This window comes from Triticum aestivum, chromosome 4D, assembly GCF_018294505.1.
Source record: "Triticum aestivum cultivar Chinese Spring chromosome 4D, IWGSC CS RefSeq v2.1, whole genome shotgun sequence".
NCBI classification, from domain to species: domain Eukaryota; kingdom Viridiplantae; phylum Streptophyta; class Magnoliopsida; order Poales; family Poaceae; genus Triticum; species Triticum aestivum.
This window is the reverse complement of record NC_057805.1, coordinates 509,460,848-509,473,776: the sequence shown is the minus strand read 5'-3', so window position 1 is coordinate 509,473,776 and position 12,929 is coordinate 509,460,848. Positions and strand designations below refer to the sequence as shown.

Below are 12,929 nucleotides of genomic sequence, written 5' to 3'. Positions count from 1 at the left end.
TCTTTGATGGACGCATGATAATATTTAGTTGGAAACAATTCTTTAGTTGATGGAAACAAGATCATGATGCTTCTCAAACATGTGGAATTGTTTTCTTTTTGATGGAAGCATGTTAAAAGCAATTCCCTAATATATTTTTTTGAATTGTTTGAATTCCCTAGTTGATGGAAGCAAGATAGCGATGCTTTTGAAACAAAATATCATGTTACCTAGGAGATAAATTTCAAAAAGGTCGAAGTATCATGAACCATTTGTACATTTTTCACCTCCAGACTATGTATTTTGCACCACCCAAATGAAACCATACAAAGCATATGGCATTTCACCTAAAACCGATGCCTAGAGATCTCTAGAACTAAAATTTTGTTGAACCAACAGAGATGAGAAAAAATAATTTCAGGTACGACTAAACAAATTAGATGGACATAATAATTTCAGACACAAATAAACAACATAAGTACACAAAATTATGGATATAAAAATATGGTGTTTTTTATTTGAGAAAAGGATGTTGGGATGGGTCGTGCTACACGTCGGCCGGCAGATCTTTTTGAAAGATCCACCGGTCTACGAGCCGTCCGATCTGCCGCTATCTTCGGGTCAAGCGTCGTTGTCACTTTCGCAACAGAAGTCGTGTTGGAGAACCCTTTTGCAACACATATCTTGTTGCAGAAAAATATGTGTAACAAAGGTTATGTTGCAGTTTTTTTTGCAACAAAGGTCTTGTTGCAGAATATTTTTGAGATTTTTTTGAAACGGATCACAATTCTTGCAATTTTTTCTTGCAACAGATGTCTTGTTGCAGAAAGTCACCGTGTTGCATTGCTTGCGGTCGTGGCCTCGAGCAGAAGCTGGACTCTAGGTTACATGATTCAACAAAACAATGGGAGGGCAATTTTGAAACATTTAAGAAACTGGACTCTAGGTTCTTTACTTCTATTTGTTGTGTATACGCACGGTCCCTGTTTCCTGCATATATACGACGCATTGTTCTTCCGTCTATGCATCCAGCTGTTCCGCGTACGGACGTACGTACTACCGGCCGGCACATCCAAACTCCAGATCGACCGACACATCTCGGCATCTCGATCGATGGAACGCCAGCGGCTGCAAGCTCGCCAAGACCACGACCTAGCCGACGATGTGCTGGCCGACGTCCTCCGCTGGCTCCCGCCGCGCTGGCTCGCCGCGTCACGGTGCATCTGCAAGGCCTGGCGCCACCTCCTCCACGCCGGCCTGCTCCCGCTCTCGCTCGCTGGCATCTTCATCCAGTTCGAGGAGCACGCATTCCCGGAGTTCTTCGCCCGCCCCTCCTCTTCCCCGGTTCACACCAAGCTCGACTTCCTGCCTCCGGTCGTCTCCCCCTCCACCGAGATAGGTGATGGTTTCGATGAAGGCTACTTCGAGCGAGACCACTGTAATGGCCTCCTCTTGCTCAGCAACTACGTGGTTAACCCTGCCACGCGGCGCTGGGATCCTCTGCCTCCTCGTCCAGACCTTGACCCCATGGGGATCGCTCATGGTTTCGATATGTATCTATGTCACGGGAACAGCAAGCCCCGCCAGGAGAAGCCCAGCCCAGCTGGAACGGCCCAGGAGGGAGGCCAGGCCCAACCCAAGGGTGCAGGGCTCGGAGTGGACCAAGTAGTATAAAAGAGCAGTGTGGTGTTAGGGTTTGTTATCGTTGGATCACCAGACCGACCGCCGCCGCTGGGCGTGTATCTCTCTTCCCATCCCCTGGCTCTTTTCCCCCAATCCCTCCTTCTTGCTTGGAACCTTAGCTACTAATTCGTGTAATATCTCGATGATTGAGAGCCAATTCGACCGAATCCACCTCAAGTACCGTGCCAATCTAGCTTTTGATTGCTGCTCCCTCCTGCACGGCGATCCCTGGATCAAAGTGGCACTAACCATTCCAGCAAAGTGGCAATTCCTGGATCAACTTTACTAGGCCTATGAGCAACGTCGCCGGTGACTCCACCAAAAAAAAAAAGAAGATCAAACTTGAAAAGGGGAAAGAGAAAATAAATAAATTTAGAGTATTATTAGTTTTTGTACAGCAAAGATGAGAAAAACAATTTCAGGTGCGAAAAACCAATGCCCAGAGATCTCTTGAACTAAAATGTTGTTGAACAACCAAAGATGAGAAAACCAATTTCAGGTGCGGCTAAGAAAATCAAACGGAGATAATAATTTCGGGTGCAAATATACAACACAAGTAAACAAAATAATTGGAATGAAAAAAATGATGTTGGGATGGAGTGCTACAAATTTCTGGTAACGTTTGCCTCTATACGTAGTGTCAAAATATTATCATTGGTACCTAAAATTTTTATAGCTAGAGCACGAATCTTGAAACGTACTGGTATAAAATTACGCCGTGAGGTAATTTGTTTGTGTACGACACCGGGCTTCCTGCATATACACGTATATCGTTTTTCCATCAGAAGCTGTTCCGTGTTAGTAGATACTACCGGCCAGCACATCCAGCTCCAGCCCGAGAGATCCATGGACGCCCTACCGGACGACGCTCTCGGCGATGTTCTCCGCCGTCTTCCACCACGCTGGCTGGCCAAGTCGCGGTGCGTCTGCAAGGCCTGGCGCCGCACCGTCGACGAGCGCCGCATCCTGCGCCCGGGCCTGCTCCCGCTCACGCTCGCCGGCATCTTCATCCAGTTCGACTCCCATGCGTTCCCGGAGTTCTTCGCCCGCCCCTCTCCCTCATCGGCCAATACCAAGCTCGACTTCCAGCCTGTACGTGGTCAACCCCGCCACGCGACGCTGGGATCTTTTGCCTCCACGCCGGTGTCCGGCCGATCCAAAACGGGTCACCTTTTGGTCCAACGACTATCTAGCCTTCGATCCTGCCGTGTCGTCCCACTTCCAAGTGCTCAGCATTCCCTATTTGCGGCCATCTACACACATCCAATTAGACCCCTTGGTGGAGAAATCCGAATGGCCGCCATCTACATACATCCTGGATGTCTTCTTGTCAAAGTCGGATCGCTGGGAGGAGAGGCCTTTTGTCAGAGAAGGTGATGTTGCAGGGATCGTCGCCGAGGCACGACAAGATCACCCCTACGGATGGTCATCGGCCAAACGTGGCGCTGCCTACTGGCGACAAGCACTTTATGTGCACTGCCAGCCTAATGCTGTCAAGAGGTATACATATATATACTTGATTATAACATTACCAATTTGACACCGTCACTTGCTTTACCATGATCAAAGGATCACTCGATTCTATGGACTTATTTACAATTTCTGTCAATGATTTGACCTTGCAGGATATCCCTTTCCGATGACAAGTACCGTGTGATTAAACTATGACAAGTACCGTGTGATTAAACTACCAACCGACAAGGAAACCATGGCTTATCTAGGAAGATCAAAAAAAGGCGTGCACTATGCATCGTTCGTTAAGGATCTCTTTCGAGTTTGGATCCTGGATGAATCATATGGTCAGATGAAGTGGATGATGAAGGGTGAATATGACCTTAAGCGTGTGCGAGCGTCGGATCAGCGTGTTCATGGTCCAGGGGTCTTACAAGACATTAACTATGAATTCTTCCGTTCTCAACTTCCAGAAGTCAAGAAGAAAGTAATGGTCCAAGAAAAAACTGAATGGGACTCCGACAATGACGGTGTAGACAACATCATAGACATGGCCGAAGAGCGTAGCCATGGGTGTGATGTACTCGGATTTCACCCGTTCAAAGAGATTATGTTCTTGAGCAGCTTCACGAAAGAAACATGGGAGGCTACGGTACACGCCTACCATTTGAATAGCTCGAGGGTTGAATGCTTTAGGCAACATGCGCCCAGCATGTTATAATCTTTTTGAAGGCTTCAGATGTACCGAACAAAATTACGAATATTTTCCGTACACGCCATGTTGGGCAGGCGAGTTCCATAGCAACAACAAATGTAATTTATAACGTCAGTCAGTCATCTGGAACGAACCTGGGTACATTATTGTTATGTTATTAGCTAGAGATATATTTGGAATTTATCGGTATAAACAATCTAGATTCTTGTGTGAATCTTCCATGTGTTTTTTACTCAAATTAAGCATCTACTCTCTCTGTCCCAAAATATAAGATAATTTTTGTATATTTTGGGACGAAGGGAGTAGCTATTATGAACAAGTCAATCATCATAGTGGGGTACCTGATGTCACGTAGAAACATCTAGCTATTTGACTCAGATTAAGCATCTAGCTAGTATGAACAAGTTGATCAGTATGAGCAGGGTTTGCACTACAACAGGAAACACCACTAACTAGCTAGAAACTCTTAACTGAAACACCACTAACTAACGGATAAACAGTGAGGTACCTGTTGCCGCGAGAAACATCACACCATCCAATTTGCATCGACCAAACACAAATCAGTCATCACTCGTCAACCTGAAACAGCATTCATGCCATATCATAAGATATGCAGCAACAGGCGTCTTTTTGCTTACTTGCCTCATCACCATGGCATCACAGACACAATGGTCTGGTCTGGACCCAACTACTGAAAAGGATGCAAACAGGGTCAGCTCGCAAAATGCCTCAACGATACAAGAAATAAACAACAAGAGCCTTTGCTGTAAACAATTATAATTACCTGAATGTTGAATATTCATTGAATATAGACTTCAGAGGAAATGAAAAATGAATGCTGCATTATAGAGAAACAATAACGGCTGCAAGCTGAAGTAAGGTTCCAATATTTCTCACATGACACATACAAGATACCCTTTGATCTAGAGCCGGATAAAACTGTGTAGTAAGTCCATTCGGTCCAGCTATCCATAGTCAATCCAGCTACAGGACAAGCAAAGGTTACATGTGTGCTACATCCATGGTCCCTGATTCTTCTTGTGGCCAGGTTACAGAAGGAACATCCCTACATACACAACTACACGTAGCTAGGCTGAGTTGTTAAAACGGACAAGGATTAATCTGAGTCTGGCTGTTGCCTGGTTGGTCGCCGAAAGTAGTACCTGTTACCAGAAAACAGTGATGATTAATTCATTCAGAAGCAGGCATTTACCAATGAAAACCTAAGAACAAAATTGAAGTGAGACTGTCGCATACACGAAAATGTCGATGCCATGAAGTGATGCGTATTTCCTGAGCAGGCGTTCTATGGTATACCACTCTGATCGCTGGGCGCCACTTCGCTGACCAATCCGAGGCATGTGGATACTCGCTTCAGGTAAATAAACGGAAACAAATTAAGGTGAGCTTGATAAACTAACTAGACTAAAATCACATTGGAAAATACAAATGTGGAGTTTGTTTTTTAGATAATGTAGAGCTTGTTACTGCTTGAGAGGATGAAAGTAGTTAATCGAGACAAATATGCTGTAATTATTGGTCTATTATCACCAGTCACACCACCTCATGAACTACTGAATAAATTTGGTCCAACTGAATTGAGCTGGTTTCAGAACTAAATTAAATTTACTCCACAAACAATTCAACCCAATATATCTTGCTACGGAGTAATCATCAAACTATTTAAGATGTTAACAGCAAACTTGAACGGGTGAAAACACAAGGTAGCATTCTAATGTCATGATTTAAAGATGCACCTCAAGTTTCTAATGTTAATAAGTCAAGAAGGAATTGATACCAGAACGCTCAGCAGCTGAGAAGGCCGCCTTTGACAAACCCAGCTCCAAGTCAGACATTGAGATTTCACTTCTTGGAATCTTACGTTTCGGATTATAAGACTGCACAACAGCAAGTGCCACCCATAGAGGTGCATCCAAACTCCGGCTACAGTTGGCTTCTGCAGAGAGGATACAAATGCAGTGAAATACAACGGTTTGGACTCACTGTAGACTATGATGATTTATAAAACTAATGTAAGTTCTACAGAGGATACAGAGGCGGTGAAAAAAAACTAGCTCAAGTAACTGTGGACTACATTTTAAAAGGTAAATACACTTGAAGTTGAAGCATCCGTAGATGCACAAACATTGTAAAAGGCACATTTTTAATATAGCAATGGAATTTCAATGCACTTTAGATACCAAGCAGACAAATATAGTCTAAACTCACATTCGAATGCAAATGAACGAACTCAGATTAACTTTATATAACATAAGATGCTCGTGGCCTATGGCACACTCCCCACAAAACCTATGTGGACTGCAAATACATCCAAAGTCTACCTAACTCAGGTTACCATGATATAGCTTTTGCAGGATTGTATCATTGTTATTTCAATGTAAACCCCCTACAGTGGACTTGCAGAGTGACCAAATAAGCCAGAACTGCTATACATGAAAAGGTGCTGAACATGATTCTGTCCTTAAATCATAGTATAATTTTGTGGTGCTACGTGAAATTGGTAACTAGATATGTGATCTATTATGGACAGCAACACTGCAGTATGCTTGATTTATTTTAGCAAGCATTCTAAGTTTCTAACAGAGAAGAGATATACACCATTAACAACGAGTCCACGAGCTGCCACCTGTCGAAAATATCATATATCATAATGCCAAATCTCTGATGGTCAATTAGTAACTAGTTAATGTGATTATGTTTGGCATATAAGAAATGGCACAACTTGGATTTGATTTGCATTAGTAATCCTGCCAAGGTTAGAGCAAGATAACTGTTCATCATCAATGCGAGCAGTACAGTGAGCATATAAACATCAGTACCAATGATATTTTCAGGCATTCAAGTAGCAGTTAAGTATGAAATGCTTGTCATAAAGAAGCAAAAATAAGCGGAGCTAGCTTAAGAACCAACCATCTAGCTGAATCAAGTGAAGATCCCCCATGTGAAGATCGTCGACTTCAGAAGCACGATGATAAGCATCTGGAATGTATGTTGAGAGACTAGTCAAAGCATCAAACATTCCTCCATGACCCCATGTCCCAGAATTATCTACACAACTGCACCAGCATTTGATTCGTTAGTACAAAGTGTGGTTCACAAGAAACTAAGGAGTGTTGGAAGGAATTCAAAGAAATTTAAATTGCACATTTCAACTTCAGCAGTTTAAAACCTGATCTCAAATCTCAGAGCCTTCTATAAAGGAATAGCGTATAACATACTACAGTTCCATCAAGAATTCTAGCAAGTGGTAGTGGACTTCGCCAAACAATCTAATCACACTTCTTCCCTGAAAAAACATACCTGAATATAATGGCAGGCTTTGCAGCGCAAACTTTTGATGGATCAGTGCAATCTCCATATACAAGTTGGACGGATCCTGAGTCAGAAATATTCTGATTTGGTATGTTATCAGGAACTTTGACCCCTAATGTCTGGTACCCCAAATCTTTCCACTTGGCCAATCTCTTTTCTTCAGCCTTTTTCTTATTAGCTTCACGTTTCAAGAGCTTATCTTCAGGTGCAGGTCTTTGCCTTTCTAATTCAACTGGGACATCTTCAATAGAATGTGAAGCCTCCTTAAACTTCTCTACCCAGGATAGGTACGCAGCTTCGTCAACCCCTGGATCAATGCTAATAGAATCACAAGCTCTTGTAATCACAGCCCCGCTGCCCTCAGTCAAATCTGGATTGATTTCAAATGCTCGGTCATCCTTTTCTGAAGGTTCATGAGTACGCATTTTGATAACATTTTCTGACATTGATTTCAATTTTTCCAGTGTCTCCTCATTGATTGTTTCTGCAGCTGTATCCGCGGGGTCAAACTGGTGTAAGCCAAATATAATCGAACGCATGTCATTAGCTTCATTTCCCAAGTCTTTCCCTTTCCCATCAGTTGCATCCTTATCTCCAAAAATATTGTGGCTAAGCTTAAGTTTTCTCTCTGCTCTTCGCATGATGACCTGCAACCATTTCAAATTAAAGAGAAAAGGTCAGGAGCAACTTAATCAAGAAAGTACTGGTACATCGCAAGTCAGAGTTTTGACCTCTTCAATTGTGCGTTGCGATACCAAATTTATTGATAATACATGATTCAACTGTCCAATGCGGTGAGTACGCTGCAAAGCCTGTTTGTCAGCCTGAGGATTCCAGTCTTGCTCATAAAAAATAACCTGCAATCAATCATGTCAATGAGCAACAAAATTGATCAATATCATAAAGTTTTCAAAAAGGACAAATGATCAACTGTCTGCTGGGCACTAAATACACATTTAGGATAAAGAACCATAACTAGAATCCATAGATAAGAGAACTGGATCTGATTAGCTATAGTTTCAAATTGAACTATACTCACAGTATCAGCACCAATGAGATTAAGCCCAACACCCCCTGCTCTAGTTGATATCATGAAAACAAAAGCTCCACTTGGATTACTGTCATCTCTTACAACACCTTTGGTAGCTTGAGAGCTGAAATTTCTGATTGCTGCAAACCGTTCCTCGGCACGTACTGAACCATCCAGGCGCTCATATGTGTAATTACGCAGTTCTAGGAAATCCTGTTTAAAGGATGATGCAAAAGAAATTATTTACAGATGCGCAACCATAAGAGAAATTATTTAAAGAAATTATTTACATATGCCCGTGCGTTGCAACGGGAAAGAAAATTACGGTTATGTGCAATCACAATGGTTCATAGTGAATACACTATGAACAAACGCTAGTTGTCCCACCTATATATTCAAAGAAACGCTGATTGTCCCATTCACCTAAACATCCAACAGTGCTACCAACGGTAGGGAGGCGCACGTTGAGGTCTAGAAGAAATACATCACAACCGCACAATCACAAAAGGAACCATAGCGTAGTTGGGAGTTCTTTTTTTTGGCGTAGTTGAGAGTTACACGTAAGGTCATCGGTGCCTATTAGACGCCCAGACCACGGGCAGTCATCTGGACATCGCCGGCTAGCCATGCCTCGCTTGATGCAAGGCGGTCTTTTGCCCCGTACAACATGAAATATCCATGCATCAGTTTCTTGGTATAATTTGAATTTTCATCCACACACAGGCCCAGCGAAACAACTGGAGGAACCCGTCAGGCGAAGGCCCAACCCAGCAACGTGGAAGCTCAATCTTGCGTGGGCTTCGACTTTGCCTGGGCTCTTTAACCAACATCACAGATAACATAATCTATAAAAAATATAACTTCACTTTAGAACGCGTCATGTTGTCTGGTTGGGTGGCAACCCCTAGGTTGTCTCTCGTGAAGGTCGTGTGTTCAACTCCTAGCTGTGGTGATTATTTTTTAGTCTTCAACAGACTCCTGGTTTTCAGGCGAAGGCCCAACCCAGCAACGTGGAAGCTCAATCTTGCATGGGCTTCGACTTTGCTTGGGTTCTTTAACCAGCGTCACAGATAACAAAATCTATAAAAAAATATAACTTCACTTTAGAATGCATCATGTTGTCTGGTTGGGTGGCAACCCTAAGTTGTCTCTTGTGTAGGTCGTGTGTTCAACTCTTGGCTGTGGCGATTATTTTTTAGTCTTCAGCAGACTCCCGGTTTTGTTTCGTTTGTACGTCTGTTTCCTTTATTTGCACAAATATATGTTCCTCCATCGGATGGACAAAACTAAAAAATAGCGTACATAAAAATTCTCAAGACGGGACGAAACAAAGCAGAGCCAAACCAAGAATACCTATTCCCTTTAATAGTAGGTATAGATATGCCAGCATGGTTCAAGAAAAACAAAACCTGCAGAATGTCCAGCGTCTGAGTCATCTGAGCAAATAGCACAACACGATGACCTAACCTGTGGAGCTTCTCAAGAACAAGGTCTAGCACAATGAGCTTTCCACTAGCCTGAATAAATATCACATAAAATATCATTGAACAACCGGTCTGTATAGTCCCTCTTAAAGTCCCATGTTTAAAAGGCACAATCTAAATATGCTCTTAGTTGTCCTGTTCAAAAATAAATCAGAACTGACCTGAACCAAATGCTCCCCTTCCTCATAAGGCTCAGGCTCAATACCACTGAATAGATATGGATGACTGCAAGCTTTCCGCAGTTGTACTACCTGATAGGAGTTGCAAAAAACAAGACACGGAACTTAAATTTATACAGAGCCTCTAATGTGCTTAACTGTCAAAAGGCAAAAGAGTCAAAAAAGCAAGACTTGATATAAATGGAAGATCACACATCCCAGCACTCTGGTATGAACTAACTACTCTGAACAAACAAATAAACTGTAAATGGTATGTAAAGACACATCAAAATACAATTTTACTGAGATGTAATCTTGTTTATTATGCCATGTTCGATAAAAATATTTAGTTTTGCTACAAGAAAACTAATATTTAATAGATAAATAATTCATGGTTCAAATAGTTGTTAATAAATAATAAGTTCACAAAGCCAGACACGAGGCAAAGCGAATGAACTGTAAAGCTATGCCAGCTATAAACAAACAACCTGATTTCATTTACAGGAGCACGGGTGGCAAGCATGAAAAATTACACTGAGGATACACGTACTGAAATCTATATAATTTCGTACTGTGGAGCTGTACATAGATACAAGATGCTGATAAGCAGAAAAAAAAATCATTACAATGTTCTGCAGAGATTGATGACGAGAAGATCCACCAGTAAATGAAAGAAGTGTTTGCAGCTCTTTTCTCAACACTGATAAGTATATCTTCTTCTGTAAGGGTGCCAGAGGTACCATCCTGCAAAGATCATATGAACTTTAGAAAGGTTAGGGGGGTAAAAATCCAAGAAGGTTATGCTGAAGCTTAGATAATGTCATACTGACACTGTCAGCTCAGTTAATGGAGGCAATTCCAGAATTCCGCTCTCAATTAGTAAAGCCTTTGTTCGTCGGAGCATAAATGCTCTGAGTATATGTTTAAGGATCTTGAATTGTCTGTTTGCTTTATTAGCTTCACTACCTGTTGAGAAACATATTGCCGTTTTTAAAACCAAAAGAAGTGGACTTAAAACTGAAAATAAGATAATGTTAAAGAATGGTGCATGTTCACATTTTTGCAAAAAAAAAAAGAAACAAGCAAGCAGGGCAGGTGCTCCTATGGTTATGTGAAGATCTCAAACAAATAAAATGAAAAGGCATGATGTCACAGATAATTTAATGATGTGGGAAGAACTGGTTTGAATGATTAGAAAGAACTGGTTGGCACAGCCAAACGTTGTGGGCTTGTGGCACCTTATATCACTACCTGATGACCAAAGTTTGATTTCTGGTTCCCCATCAACCATAGTTGTTTGGGTTATTCTTGTGGAAACTCCACTAAGATTTGAAGTGATTTGAACTTGTTACTTGTTTGTTGTGATCTTAACATGACTATACCAGACAACTGTGTCACCATATCCAATATCAGAGAACAGGGAAATATCATCTAATGTATCAATGACATGTGGGATGTGGCCCAGGGCCCACATTGGATATGTTTTCCGATCTGCACCACTTTTCAATGGTACTGTGATAATTTTCTCTTTGTAAAAGCACAAATACATTTCGTTGCCATAAAGAGAGGACTGCCAATCAAACCACTGTCTTCAAACAAAAAAAATCTTTATAAGGTACATTCTGATTTTCTGTGTTCTCAAAAAAATAACCAGGCCATTGATGAAAGAGTAACAGTTTTTAACAAACACATCGCCATGTCCGCACCTAAATATAATATAACATGAAGCAATAAGAGACTACACATATGTTTGCACATAAGGTGGCCGGTTAATGAAAAACATTAATCTCAGTGGTACTGCACATGAGGTATATGGTGCTCACAGCTAAGTTGCATAGATGTTTCTGACAGAACAAAAATTCTCAACTAGCGAATCACTCTATAACATTAAGGCAAATACCTGAAAACAAATTCCCTGCTTCCTTGAAAGTAGAAAGAAATTCATCTAGGGACCCGAAAACTGAAGGCATGCAGAAGTGCATCAACGCCCATAGTTCAGAAAGGTTATTCTGGACAGGAGTGCCTGTTAGTAGTAGACGCCTTGGCATCATAAAGCGTTCTTCAAGAACATTATACAGTACCTGGAAAAAAATGCAGAGCTAGTGTCATACAACTCACAATCAGAGCCCGCAACTCCCATTATCATACTGAAGCAGCGGTTTTACATACACTTGAAGGATTTTTAAGACGCTGTGCCTCATCAATCACCACATAGAGCCAAGGAATTTGTGAAAGAAAATCTTGATCCATTAAGGCTATGTCATAGCTCGTCAGCATCACATCAAATGGCAATTCCTATTTGCAGTGGTGAAAGAATAAAGAAGTTATAGGCAATGTACCAAAATTCCTACAGAAGTACAGTGAGAAACAATGCTCTAGGACAAGCAAACAAAGCTATTTTGGGATATGTAGGAACAACAAATATAACATCCAATGGGTGTTGTTGCCCATATCTAGGGAGATTTAGACACAAAGTACACAAACTTGTAAGAGAACAGCATACATTTGAATGTGAAGAATTTTGGACATCTTCATGGATCGTTCTCCGTATCTGACGACGATGCGGCTTATCACCAACATACTGGATGACCTTCAAGGTGGGGCAGAATTTACCGAACTCCGACAACCAGCCATCCGTCACACTCAAAGGGCATAACACCACTGCAAGAAAAATCAGACCCTTATGAGATGAAATGGAAACAATAGCGTGGCTAGCTATTATTAAGCGGACAAATGAATGAAGTTAAACACGGTAGAGTACACACGGAAGGGCCCGGGGGCGATGGATTTGATCTTCAGGTAGCTCAGCAGAGAAATCGCCTGCAGGGTCTTCCCCAGCCCCATCTGCACATTATGGTCAGGCACAAAAATCAGCGGTCACATGAGCAAAATGTGGCTCTGAAAGTGTTGGCGCCCGATTTCAACACGCGGCAGCCGCCGTTGGTGGCCGAATCGAAGCTGCGTCATCCCTTCCCAGGTAATCGTCTACGGAAGTGCGGCCGGAATCAAGGGGCTCACCTCATCGCCTGCAAAACGAAACGGGATTCGATTGGTTAATCGCGACGGCGTAGTGCTCAAGGAGAAGCTGAGAGGTA

At 42.1% G+C, this 12,929-nt stretch overlaps 2 protein-coding genes across 3 annotated transcripts in view; one reads left to right on the top strand and one right to left on the bottom strand.

The window, feature by feature from the left end:
• Window positions 1-895: 895 nt before the first annotated feature.
• LOC123099151 (uncharacterized) lies at window positions 896-3,389 on the top strand. 2 transcript variants are annotated; one of them, XM_044521300.1, is made up of 2 exons: window positions 896-3,162; window positions 3,288-3,389. In XM_044521300.1, the coding sequence occupies exons 1-2, from the start codon at window positions 2,540-2,542 to the stop codon at window positions 3,328-3,330; spliced, it is 666 nt and encodes a 221-aa protein (XP_044377235.1). In that variant the 5' UTR covers window positions 896-2,539; the 3' UTR covers window positions 3,331-3,389. Both variants share the same exon structure in this region, with proteins under 2 accessions (XP_044377235.1, XP_044377236.1).
• Window positions 3,390-4,693: 1,304 nt separating this feature from the next.
• The window catches only part of LOC123099150 (probable helicase CHR10), a gene marked incomplete in the record, with an annotated part of 8,901 nt that continues 665 nt past the window's right edge, over window positions 4,694-12,929 (bottom strand). The window contains 15 exon segments of the mRNA XM_044521299.1: window positions 4,694-4,992; window positions 5,087-5,201; window positions 5,628-5,786; window positions 6,761-6,906; window positions 7,151-7,809; window positions 7,894-8,019; window positions 8,202-8,405; window positions 9,602-9,709; window positions 9,838-9,927; window positions 10,461-10,578; window positions 10,665-10,800; window positions 11,735-11,915; window positions 12,004-12,129; window positions 12,338-12,495; window positions 12,600-12,678. Coding sequence (XP_044377234.1) covers window positions 4,947-4,992; window positions 5,087-5,201; window positions 5,628-5,786; window positions 6,761-6,906; window positions 7,151-7,809; window positions 7,894-8,019; window positions 8,202-8,405; window positions 9,602-9,709; window positions 9,838-9,927; window positions 10,461-10,578; window positions 10,665-10,800; window positions 11,735-11,915; window positions 12,004-12,129; window positions 12,338-12,495; window positions 12,600-12,678 — 2,451 coding nt within the window.